Here is a 13,494-nt window from a genome sequence, read left to right as displayed (position 1 = left end):
CAGGAGATTGCCCTGTAATAAAGAATAGACGATTACCTAACCTGACAGATCCCGCACCGCCGCTCCAGTTCTGTTGCAGCCAATCACAGTTCTCTTCAGCGTACAGCTAAGACCAATGATTAGCCCCAGCGGTCATCTGTTGCTAAAGTGACGTCACTGTTGCAGCCAGAAAAACAGAGCTCTGCCCGGAGAACTGTTGCTGCAATGGAGGATCTGTCAGAAAGTAATCATCCATTCTTTTTTACAGGTTGATCCCCTGAGTTGTCCAGTTTCCTCTTGACACCAGACAATCACTTTAATTAATGAATGATATAGATGATACATTCCCTTCAAGCTGGCCATACACATTAGAGTTGGCCAAATTCACCAATTACAAAATTGCCAATGATCTACTGTGTATGACAGCAAGAAAGATCTGCATATTGGACACTATATCTGATCCATTGGCCACACAGGTAGATAGGCCGGGGATTGAGTATGTGCCAATGGCTCACTCTCCTTTCTTCATTGAAATTCAATCATGTATGTTTGGTGGTCGGAAGAGATAGCTGTACTCAGTCATCAATCTGCTCTGGCTTTACTCTGGAGAGCAAGGTTTGCAATCCCGATACCATTTCAGTGTGAATATACCCTTATATAAACATCTCTGTTCAGTTAGTAAAAGTCTGTGCACCCAGAAGCCCAGGTTTTACTTTCTATATATGATTCAAAAAATAAAAAAAAAGCAGGGATAGCCCCCCTGACTGATCCCACCTCCACTGTCGTTCACATGCTGCTTTAATCCTTGCTGCTCTCCACGTCCCGGTCCTGGCTCGACATGATGAAAATGCCAGAAAATGCCTTCCTAGCCAATTAATGGCCATAGCGGTGACCCACCCCAGCCAGTGATTGACTGAGCAGACATATTTTGATATTCTGAAATCTGCAAAAACTATAGCAGCGTCGGACAGCAGTGATCAGTGAGGGCTAAGTATGGCCTTTAATTTTAAATTGACTACAATGGAGTCCGTTCAGTTTCCGTTCGGGATCCTGATTTTTTACCAGACAAAAAAAGTCCTGCCTGAGGGTAAGGGTTGTATTACACCAACAGATTATCTGACAGATTTTATGACCAATCATTGTTCAGATGGCCGCTTACACACACACAGATCTTTTGTTATACACACCAACTGTTGGTCTGATTGGACAGAAAATGGTCAGATAATTTATTGGTGTAGTACAGCCCTAAGTATGGCTTTTTTGAGCCACTCAAAGCCACATATTAAAAATGAATGGAACCCCTTTATCAAACTGTCATAGAAAGAAAATATGGAATATTTGGTAGGTTTTGGGGCTGTTAGGGTGAGTTCACATCACTGCTATATAATTTCATAGTTCTCCTATGTTAGAGGAACAGAACAGTAAAAATAATGGGACATCATTTTTGTGTCCGGTCTTTTTGGTGGAATCTGTGACGGAGGCTCTGAACTGAGCCTCTAACTCGGATGTAAACGAGCCCTTAGACACACTGTAAAATGCTCAGCCAACAAGAAAGTCTGTGCATCAGTATTTTAGATGATTTTTTTTGCTGGCGTACTTGATTCACCTATGTGTGTCTTCAGGGGAGCACCCAGGAATTTTGTCTAGGGGGGGTCCGAAAGGCAAAAAAATGTGGCATGTGTAGTGCGCTGTGCTAATTCAATTTTTCAAAGCCCCCTTTATATTTAAAAATGCATGGAAGGGGTGTAGTGTGTTGCGCTGATTCTTTTACCTGGCGACTCTAAAAGCCTTGTAGGGAAATAACAATGCGGCCCCGCCCATTATTAAAAGCCCCTCCTACATATAATAGGCCACTCCCAACAAACACTGTACAGCTGACATTCTATAGTTGCGGCCTGTCTCTACACATCATACGGAGAGAGGGGGAGGCCTGTCCTGGCTGCACTGCCTGCTTCACATTATACAATAGACAGCCGGCTACAGCCAGGAAGCTCCTCCGCTCTCCTCCCTCCCCTGATCCTGCTCAAGGCCTGTGGTTCCCCCCACCATCTGCCACCCGCCCGTGGCCTGCTGCCCCCCTTGACCGTCCTCACCCAGCTCTGAATCCTCCTTCTGCAAATGGCAGGGGGAGGAGCCGGAGCATCTCCTCTCCTACATAGCGCCACATACCTCTTACATCCAGTGATGTCACCTTTGTTGTAGACATTCTCTTTCCTCATCTTCTCCATTCAGACCAGACCGCCATGATGATTTTTTAGCCATCTCCCATCTCTGCAGAGATTAACAAACAGACATTAGTTTCCCACATTTCCATCATCTTCACATCTTCTGAACACCCTTTCCTGCCACCCCCAATACTGTGCCCGCTGTGCCCCCAATACTATACTGCAGAAACAGTCCCCCTGGAAATACTACTACCACACAGATAGTGCCCCCTTCAACAATTATTGGCACACAGTGCTCTAAAAAAATAACTGCGCCCAGACACTAATAGTATAAAGATAATGTCCCCCAAAAATTATTGTGCTAAGCTGATACTGTGGCAGGGTGCCCCCCAAAGTAACAGGGCTCCCCAAAATAGAAATAATTCTCTGCCAGAGCACACTTAGTAGTAATAATGCCCCTATAGTGCCCATACTAGTAATCATGTTCCTCATAGCACCCAGTATTAGCAAAGCTCCGCATAATACCTCCTAGTACTAATAATTCTCCCTACAATATGACAGTACATGAAATACCCCCGCTTAGTGCCCGCTGTTGAGCTAATGTCCCCATAATGTATGCCAGTATAAAATACCCCTATATAGTGCCCCAGTAAATGCCCTCATAGTGCTCCTCTCCCCCTTCCCCATAGTGTCCCCCATAATATGCCAGTAAAAAATGCCCCTTCTAAGTGCCACCATATGCCCCAATAGTGCTCCACTCCCCCATAGTGCCGCTCTCCCCTATAGTGCCTACCATAATGTGCCAGTAAAAAAAATGCCCCCTTAGTGCCACCAGATGCCATAATGCCCCCATAATGTGCCAATAAGAATAAAGGCCCCTTTAGAGCCCCCACTTCCCTTTAGTGCCCCCAAATAATGCCCCTATAGTGCCACCAGATGCCCCATAGTGCCATTCTCCCCTATAGTGCCCCCATAATATGTCAATAAAAAAAAGCCCCTTTAGACCCCCCAGATGCCCCCATAGTGCTCCTCTCCCCCATGGTGCCGCCCCATAATGTGCCAGTAAAAAATGCCCCTTCAAAGTGCCACCATATGCCCCAATAGTGCTCCACTCCTCCATAGTGCCGCCCTCCCCTATAGTGCCTCCCATAATGTGCCAGTAAAAAATGCCCCCTTAGTGCCACCAGATGCCATAATGCCCCCATGTGCCAATAAGAAAAAAAGGCCCATTTAGAGCCCCCACTTCCCCATAGTGCCCCCAAATAATGCCCCTATAGTGCCACCAGATGCCCCATAGTGCCGTTCTCCCCTATAGTGCCCCCCATAATGTGTAAAAAAAAAGCCCCTTTAGAGCCCCCATAGTGCTCCTCTCCCCCATGGCGCGCCCCAAATAATGCCCCTATAGTGCCACCAGATGACCCCTAGTGCCGTTCTCCCCTATAGTGCCCCCCATAATGTGTAAAAATAAAAAATAAAAGCGCCCCTTTAGAGCCCCCATAGTGCTCCTCTCCCCCATGGTGCCCCCCCCATAATGTGCCAGTAAGAAGTGCCACCTAAAAAAAAAGTACCACCAGATGCCCCGTAGTGCCATTCTCCCCTTTAGTGCCCCCATAGTGCCAGCTCCCCCCCCCCCCTCCAAAAAAACAAAGCAAAAAAAAATACACTGATACTTACCTCCATCAGCAGCGATGCGATGCAGGCTCTTCCGGCCTGTGTCCCTGCTGTGTGCTGCCCGGCTCAGGCGGCGTGATGATTTCCTGTAGTGAGCCGGCCTATCAGAAGAACAGGGGAGGGACACACCTCTCCCTCCCCTGCCGCAGCACAGCACAGGCATCTGTATCGCTGTCCTAAGGACGGCGATACAGATGGTTTAGATATGGAGATGAGCGCTTCCACAATGGAAGCGCTCATCTCCTAGTACTCCTACTGGCCCCCCCACCACCGCCGCCGCCGCAATTACATCCAGGGCCGCGCTGCCTGTGGTGATCGGCTGTGCGGCCCTGAAGGATTAAAAAATAATAATTTGGGCTGGTTGTTTTAGGGGGGGTCCAGACCCGCTGGACCCCCCCTGTAGGTGCGCCACTGTGTGTCTTGCCAAATATTTATGATGAAGTGCAGGACAGTGATGATGAATTAGTCGTGGTGTGTTTTTATTCGTCAGTTTTAAGGTGTGTCTAGTGGTTTATGTCTAATTTGGATTCCGTCAAATTTTTTAAGTATAAAAAAATGTGCTGTAGAAAACTTGCAAATTAGATAGAAAGTCTCATCTTATTGCGAAATTGTGACTTTTTCAACAACAAAAAAGTCAGGCGATACTTAAAGAGGCGCCACGCTAAATTTGCCACTAAAACAGACCAAAAAAAGGCACAAATACATAAATTGCACTAACTCATGAACGCCAAATAAACTATGTCCACAAAATCAGTTGAAATCCAAAAACAGTTGCGCCTGGAAAAACAGAGAAAAAAGGCGCAAACACAACAGTAACAACTAAATAATAAACACCCAAAACTAGACAAAAAAGGTGCAAACGACCATAAATGACCCAATATGCCTGTGAATTAAAAGCCTGTGCATGCTTTCCTGATTACACATATAGAGGTAGAGCTGCTGCCACCTAGTGGCTCAAGCAGTGAAGCATAACGTAGATTTGGCAGGAGCAGAGCCTTTGCTTATTAAATTCATAAAGTATAGTCATAACGTTAAATGATAATATTCTCGAGCCATCATTAGAAAAGCTTAGGAGCTTAATGCACATAGATCTACTATCACCTCTTTTCCCCCTGCTGATGTCCTCTGTTCCCTGTTTACAGCAGTGTGTCGTCCACAGTACCTGGCTATAGTGGAACATCACTGTCTGGAGGACACTGGTGTGAAGAAAACTGTGACATATCAATTAGCTATGTATATGGGCCCCTTTAATCCCATTAGTTTTTTTTTTAAAAATACTGCCCCTGGCTGTTCTATTCTTTCTTTTTTTTTTTTATGTTGCGAGCGTGCCTTGGTTCACATAAGGCAATTAGCCTTCCCTGAAATACATTGTTATACAAGACTGTATATTTACCCAAAACATGCTACTTCTAATATCATAAATTTTTTCGCAATAGATGACCCATTTCTAAAGAGCGTTTGGGCAGGTCGAAGTGGGGGAATGATTGTCCTAACTACCATACTCTGCATCCTACTAGCTATTTTGCTGGTTTTACTTATTATTGCACTAGTTGTTGGAAGGTAAGACTTTGTAAAAAGTTGATTAAGTTTATGCCATTATGGTTATCCCCAGGGTGACATCCGCCATATATATATATATATATATATATATATATATACACTGCTCAAAAAAATAAAGGGAACACTTAAACAACACAATGTAACTCCAAGTCAATCACACTTCTGTGAAATCAAACTGTCCACTTAGGAAGCAACACTGAGGGACAATCAATTTCACATGCTGCTGTGCAAATGGGATAGACAACAGGTGGAAATTATAGGCAATTAGCAAGACACCCCCAATAAAGGAGTGGTTCTGCAGGTGGTGACCACAGACCACTTCTCAGTTCCTATGCTTCCTGGCTGATGTTTTGGTCACTTTTGAATGCTGGCGGTGCTTTCACTCTAGTGGTAGCATGAGACGGAGTCTACAATCCACACAAGTGGCTCAGGTAGTGCAGCTTATCCAGGATGGCACATCAATGCGAGCTGTGACAAGAAGGTTTGCTGTGTCTATCAGCGTAGTGTCCAGAGCATGGAGGCGCTACCAGGAGACAGGCCAGTACATCAGGAGATGTGGAGGAGGCCGTAGGAGGGCAACAACCCAGCAGCAGGACCGCTACCCCCGCCTTTGTGCAAGGAGGAACAGGAGGAGCACTGCCAGAGCCCTGCAAAATGACCTCCAGCAGGCCACAAATGTGCATGTGTCTGCTCAAACGGTCAGAAACAGACTCCATGAGGGTGACATGAGGGCCCGACGTCCACAGGTGGGGGTTGTGCTTACAGCCCAACACCGTGCTGGACGTTTGGCATTTGCCAGAGAACACCAAGATTGGCAAATTCGCCACTGGCGCCCTGTGCTCTTCACAGATGAAAGCAGGTTCACACTGAGCACATGTGACAGACGTGACAGAGTCTTGAGACGCCGTGGAGAACGTTCTGCTGCCTGCAACATCCTCCAGCATGACCGGTTTGGCATTGGGTCAGTAATGGTGTGGGGTGGCATTTCTTTGGAGGGCTGCACAGCCCTCCATGTGCTCGCCAGAGGTAGCCTGACTGCCATTAGGTACCGAGATGAGATTCTCAGACCCCTTGTGAGACCATATGCTGGTGCGGTTAGCCCTGGATTCCTCCTAATGCAAGACAATGCTAGACCTCATGTGGCTGGAGTGTGTCAGCAGTTCCTGCAAGACGAAGGCATTGATGCTATGGACTGGCCCGCCCGTTCCCCAGACCTGAATCCAATTGAGCACATCTGGGACATCATGTCTCGCTCTATCCACCAACGTCACGTTGCACCACAGACTGTCCAGGAGTTGGCAGATGCTTTAGTCCAGGTCTGGGAGGAGATCCCTCAGGAGACCGTCCGCCACCTCATCAGGAGCATGCACAGGCGTTGTAGGGAGGTCATACAGGCACGTGGAGGCCACACACACTACTGAGCCTCATTTTGACTTGTTTTAAGGACATTACATCAAAGTTAGATCAGCCTGTAGTGTGTTTTTCCACTTTATTTTGAGTGTGACTCCAAATCCAGACCTCCATGGGTTGAAAAATTTGATTTTCATTTTTTTATTTTTGTGTGATTTTGTTGTCAGCACATTCAACTATGTAAAGAACAAAGTATTTCAGAAGAATATTTAATTAATTCAGATCTAGGATGTGTTATTTTTGTGTTCCCTTTATTTTTTTGAGCAGTGTATATATATATATATATATGTAGTTGGCAAAAGCTTATTAACCCCAAGCATTGTTTAAATACATCACTGGATGGCACAAGCTCAGGAGATGAGGCAGCTTTATCCTCAACGGGTGTCAACAGGGGCAAATAGGTCACCTATCAGTTTTGGGGTCCTTACACACGTGAATTTGACACTTGTGTTTTTTAGCAGTAAAAAAAATGACAGAATAAATATGGGTTATTTTTTTTGCCACGTGCAGTTTATGGAACCTTTTCTGAGGCATTATTTGTGAACAGTGTCCCTTAAAGGGGTTGTCTCACTTCAACAAATGACCTTTATCATGTAGAGAAAGATAACACAAAGCACTTACTAATATATTGTTATTATCCATATTGCCTATTATCCATATTTCTTGTATCAATGGTTACGACCAACTTGCAATCCATCAGCGGTGCAAGTGCTTGCAGACTATAGAAAAAAGCACCACCCTAAGTGCACTCCTATGGTCCCGGCCACCAGAGAGGCCAGCGTTTTTTTCCTGTAGTGTGCAAGTACAGCCAGAGCTGCTGGATTGCAGGGTGGTCGTAACCATGGAAACAAGAAGAAGTGTATAATGTGATAGAAAAATGAATCCAGCCAGCAAAATGGATAATCACAATACATTAGTAAGTGCCTTGTATTAACTTTCTCTACATGATAAATGCCACTTGCTGAAGTGGGACAACCCCTTTATTGGTTGTGTTTTCTTCATGGCATATTTATCCCTGTAGATAAGAAGTTGGCAAAACACCTGAAAAAACGCCAAGAGCTACAGCATGCTGGATTTTTGAAGAGAATACAGTAACACAAAAACGACACCTCATGAACAAAAACTTCATTGGCCAAAAAAACGCTTATCTCATGGCATAAAAATCCCTATAAAACTATGGCTGAATTAGGCTGTGTTCACATCACGTTTTTTTTGTCCCATGTTTAATACTGTATATTCATAAAAAAAAAAAAGAATGCAAGAGTAAAGGGCACTTTATACTGGCAGAGAATCACCATATAATTGCTAACAAGTGTTCATGGGAACGCTCCTTAGCAATTATCTCACGGTGTAACAGTGCTGCCGATTTCCCAATGAATGAGCGAAACGCTTGTTCATTGGGTAATCGCATCTTTCATGCAGTCACTTAAAACAGTGGTCCCAAACCTTTTTCGCACCAGGGACCAGTTTCATACAAGACATTTTTTCCACGGACTGGTGGGGGGATGTGTTGTCTGGGGGTGCAGAGGTTAATCACGTAGATAATAAAACACAATATTACAGAATACGTGGCCAACATTGCCAATAATAACACTTTACAGAGGCCAAATATTACCGCTACATCATGACCCAGACATTAATAATCCCGCTTAGACCCCCACTTATTGACTTACAGGTGATGTGTCTTCTGGCTGGAGTCACTCTTTTTCCTTAGTCCTGCACAGATCACCATAATGACGTCTCCTGACCACAACTTCTTTCTGCATAATTGAACACACCTATTTAGTATTAATGCCTACTTTTTTGCCTCTTCTTGGTAATCATCCTTGTTTTGGCCCCAGTAGATATAATGAACCCCCCCCCCCCCAGTAGTGATCTATGTACATATAACTCCCCCCAGTAGTGCACTATGCACATATAACTCCCCCCAGTAGTGCACTATGCACATATAACTCCCCCCAGTAGTGCACTATGTACATATAACTCCCCCCAGTAGTGCACTATGCACATATAACTCCCCCCAGTAGTGCACTATGCACATATAACTCCCCCCAGTAGTGCACTATGCACATATAACTCCCCCCAGTAGTGCACTATGTACATATAACTCCCCCCAGTAGTGCACTATGTACATATAACTCCCCCCAGTAGTTCCATCTTTACATACAATGCCCCCGGTAGTTGCCTCTTTACATAAAATGCTCCCTCAGGTGTGGCCTCTCTACATAAAATGCTCCCTCAGGTGTGGCCTCTCTACATATAATGCCCCCCAGGTGTGGCCTCTTTACATATAACGCCCCCAAGGTGTGTCCTCTTTATATAAACCGCCCCCCAGGTGTGTCCTCTTTACATAAACTGCCCCCCAGGTGTGGCCTCTTTACATAAACTGCCCCCAGTAGTGGCCTTTTTACATATAGTGCCCCTTAAATATACTGCCCCCCCCCCAGTATTAATATAGTGCCCTCCCAGTAGTGGTCTTTTTAATTATAGCCCCCCCAGTTGTGCCTCTTTTGACAAAGTGCCCCTAGTAGAGTCCATACATTAAATAAAAAAAGAAAAAGAAAAAAATACTCACCTCACTCCTGCTGTCACGTTGTTCTTCCAGCCTTCTGCTACTTCCTCCCTGGCTGCCTGCATTACACAGGCATATTGCACAGGCCCTCTGCTCCCGATCTCTGGTGGCATGATGACATTGTCAAGCTGCCTGTGATCCGGGCTGCGATGATGTCATTGTGACCTCCTGCACGTTAACACTGCCTCATAGACCTCAGGCCTAGTGGCCTTCAGCCTATGCAGCTAAACAGCGGTGCACAGGAACCAGTAGTTCCTGTCCCCGCCGCTCCCCATGGACCAGTACCACATGGTCCATGGCTAGAGATAAGTGAAGCGAGCTTCGGATGTTACATCCGAAGTCGCTTTATTCATAACTTCGGAATAATACTCTACAAAGATCCGTCTCCGTACAGTATTAGAAATTAAGTTGCGCGTGATTTAGTTGAATATCTTTGGTAATTGATTTTTAAAGTGGAAAACAACTTTAAAACTTAAAACCAAACTCAGCTTCAGTTCCAAGGTACTAGTCGGAACCTAAGCCAAGTTCAATTTCAAGTTTTAAAGTGGTTTTCCACTTTAAAAATCAATTAGCGAAGTTATTCAACAAAGTCATGTGCGACTTCGCGAATAACTAACTTCGGCTCATCGGAGCCCATACATTCTAATACTGTATGGAGATGGATCTCTGCACAGTATTAATCCAAAGTTATGAACGAAGCGACTTTGGATGTAACATCTGACGTTTTCTTCACTCATCACTATCCAAGACCCGGTACTGGTCCATGGCCCGGTGGTTGGGGACAGCTGACTTAAATTGCTGCTGGCAAATAATGATTCTGTATGGCGATAAGCAATGGCATTAGTGATCGCTCCTCCCCATACAGCGATCTCCTTCACTGACAAGCAGGCGATTGCCACATTCTTTCCTGTAAATCGCCTGTGAAATTGTCCCATCTGAAGGGACCTTTAGCCCTCTTTCTCGCAGTCAAGTGATTGGTCAGTGATTTCCACCGAACACTGAACAAACACTGACCTTTTGAAAGCGGCTTAATATATTACGCTTTTTCATCCTGAGGATAGGTCATCAGAAAATCTCAGAAAACCCCTTTAAATATGAAACAAAAACCAGATGTGAACACAGCCTAAGGCTACATTCACACTCGCGTTTTGGGTGGATCCGTCATGGATCTGCAAAAGCGGATCCGTTACAGTAATACAACCGCATGCATCTGTCATGAACGGATCCGTTTGTATTATCTGTAACATGGCCAAGACGGATCCGTCATGAACACCATTGAAAGTCAATGGGGGGCGGATCCGTTTTCTATTGTGCAAGATTGTGTCAGAGAAAACGGATCCGTCCTGGCACACAATGTTTGGCTCAGTTTCGTCAAGCGGACAGCAAAAGGCTGCAGGCAGCGTTTTGGTGTCCGCCTCCAGAGCGGAATGGTGACTGAACGGAGGCAAACTGATGCATTCTGAACGGATCCTTTTCCATTCAGAATGCATTAGGGCAAAAGTGATCCATTTTGGACCGATTGTGAGAGCCCTGAACGGATCTCACAAACGGAAAGCCAAAACGCTAGTGTGAAAGTAGCCTAACTTGTTATTCTGCAAATGCAGTGAAACACAGAATGATCTGTATAAATTTGATAACGCCATTTTCATAAAGCTACACAGGATAAAGTTATCATATTATTTATTAAACGCTGTAAGGGTACGACCACACGGTCAGGTTTCTTATGCAGTTTTGGAAGCCAAAACCAGGAGTAACAAAATAAATAAAAAAGAGTTGTTTCTGTCTTTTATATTTTCTCTCCTTTTATGATCCTTTCCTGGTATTGGTTTCCAAAACTGCATGCAGAAACCTGACCGTGTGGTCGTACCCTAAAAGTGAAGTAAAACAGTCGTAGAATAGCTTTTATTCTATTCCCTCCTGCTACCAAAAAAATCCAAATTTTCTAGTGCATTATTTGCACCACAAACTGGGGGCATTAAAAATATAACGTATTGTGAAACAAACAAGCCCAATAAAAAAGTTATGTCTCATGGGATGCAGTAAAAATGGTATGTGCCAGTGGTGTCCACAAAGTACTAGGTAGCACGGATCTGGTCTCTTCGCCACTTTTTTAACTTGTGTTTCTCTTGTTTGCAGCAAGGACATATGCTGGAAGCGGACCCTGTACAATGAAAAGAGCGTGGCCACCTTTGATTTCATTCCTTATCCCTCATACAAATTACATACTAACGATTATGACCATATCATTTTAACATCTTAAAAGTGAAAACGTTTTAAAAAAAAATGTAAATACAACTATGGCATACACTGATTTCATCCTTCTCCTTAGGCCTCATGCACACGACCTTTGGGTGTTTTGCGGTCCGCAAAACACAGAAGGCGTCCGTGTGCGTTCTGCAATTTGCGGAATGGCACGGACAGCCATTGATATAACTGCCTATTCTTGTCCGCAAAACGGACAAGAATAGGACAGGTGATATTTTTTTTGTGGACCACGGAACAGATCTTTTGCGGCCTCATTGTAGTGAATGGGTCCGCATCCAAGCCGCAAAAACTGTGGCTCGGATACTGACCATAACAACGGTCTTGTGCATGAGGCCTTAAAGGGAGTTTTCTGGGATTTTTAGTTTGATGACCTATCCTCAGCATAGGCCATCAATATCAGATCGGCGGGGTCCCACACTCTGCACCCCTGTTGATCAGCTGTTTAGGAGTAGTTCTGGCACCAGAAATAGGCAGTGGAACTACAGAGTTCTGTCCATTGTGTAGTGGGAAGAGCTGGCTACTACAGTTATTCTCCCTTTCACTTCGATGAGTAGTTCCATGCCTAGTTCCGACACAAGAGCTACTGCAGAACAGTTGATCAGTGGAGGTGCCAAGAGTCGGACCCTCACCAATCTGATATTGATGACCTATCCTGAGGATAGGCCATCAGTATAAAAATCCCACAAACCCCCTTTAAACCTTTCTTATCACACATTGCAATCTAATGGATCAAAAATAAAAAATAAAGGATATTTTATTATGTAGCTTTTGCCAGTGCTTAAAGAGGTATTCCGGTAAAGTAACTACATTTTTGAAAAACTGCATTAAGGCTGCAAGGTTTGACCCGTTCAGAACCCATACGTATACATATAACCAGAGCTTCAATTTACCTTGCAATCCATTTGTCTAGCTCCTGTGTGAGTCTGCAATGCACTGAGAGTATCATGGCGCCTGATCTTCCCTCACAAAACTACAATCCCCACAATGCCTAGCTTTCCTGCGGTGAGTGTTGTCGTTTATGGATTGGCTGCCTGATATACAGTCCGGTCACGCCCCCTCTACTCAGTAATCACCAGCACACTAACACGCCCTTTGTTTCACAAGACATTTGGCTAGAGAACTGATAGCAACACACTGAGCATGCTCGACCACACAGAGGCTCAGAACTACAGGTCGATGCCATGGTAAATTATGAGGAAACACAGTGGGTAGCAGAGGAAGAAAACTACTTTTATAACTACGGAATGGTAAATATGTGAAAATTTACATTATTTTAGGTAATTATTGATGATGAATTAGTCTAAATCATGAGTTATATTTATGGTAACCGGAATACCCCTTTAAATGCAGCTCGAGCTGACCATAGACACAACAGTTAAAATTTAATGATCCAACTGAAAAAGATAATCACAAACATATCCTGCAATGTATGCACCTTTAAGGACCACCTTCCAATGGGGGAAAATATCGGAATGCCAGTAGGATAGTTGGCAAATGAATATGCATGCCAAGTTGAAGGCTACCCTGTCAGTGGCTTTCTGGCAGCTTGCTGCATCAGAAACCTTCTGTCTGAAATTAGACCAGGCATTCCGGACCCCCTGAAGTGTGTTGGCCAGGAGGCACTGGACTTCTGTTTTCTGCACAAGACTTCTAGATTCTACAACATTTCCAGACAGTCTTGCATAGTAAAAAAGGGGGGTGGGGTTCTCTTCAATTGTTTCCTTTGTTCTTTCAGTTTTTTTTTTTTCCTCATCAAATTTTGGGATCAACTTTTAAAGGGCAATAATGCCAAAACAGCTGTCTACAGATAGGTGACCTTTCCTTTCCTTTCTGTTCCAATGGAATCACAAAGGGAATCTATGACCAGTTTTT

At 44.5% G+C, this 13,494-nt stretch overlaps 1 protein-coding gene across 1 annotated transcript in view; it reads left to right on the top strand.

Moving 5' to 3' along the window:
• LOC120993430 (uroplakin-3b-like) overlaps nucleotides 1-11,634 on the top strand; it is an 82,440-nt gene extending 70,806 nt beyond the window's left edge. The window contains exons 5-6 of the mRNA XM_040421939.1: nucleotides 5,252-5,375; nucleotides 11,494-11,634. Coding sequence (XP_040277873.1) covers nucleotides 5,252-5,375; nucleotides 11,494-11,617 — 248 coding nt within the window. The 3' untranslated portion in view covers nucleotides 11,618-11,634. The remainder of the gene's footprint in view (nucleotides 1-5,251; nucleotides 5,376-11,493) is intronic.
• The last annotated feature ends 1,860 nt before the right edge of the window (nucleotides 11,635-13,494 follow it).

This window comes from Bufo bufo, chromosome 3, assembly GCF_905171765.1.
Source record: "Bufo bufo chromosome 3, aBufBuf1.1, whole genome shotgun sequence".
Lineage (NCBI taxonomy): Eukaryota > Metazoa > Chordata > Amphibia > Anura > Bufonidae > Bufo > Bufo bufo.
The sequence above is the reverse complement of the archived record's forward strand: the minus strand, read 5'-3'. Positions and strand labels throughout refer to the sequence as shown.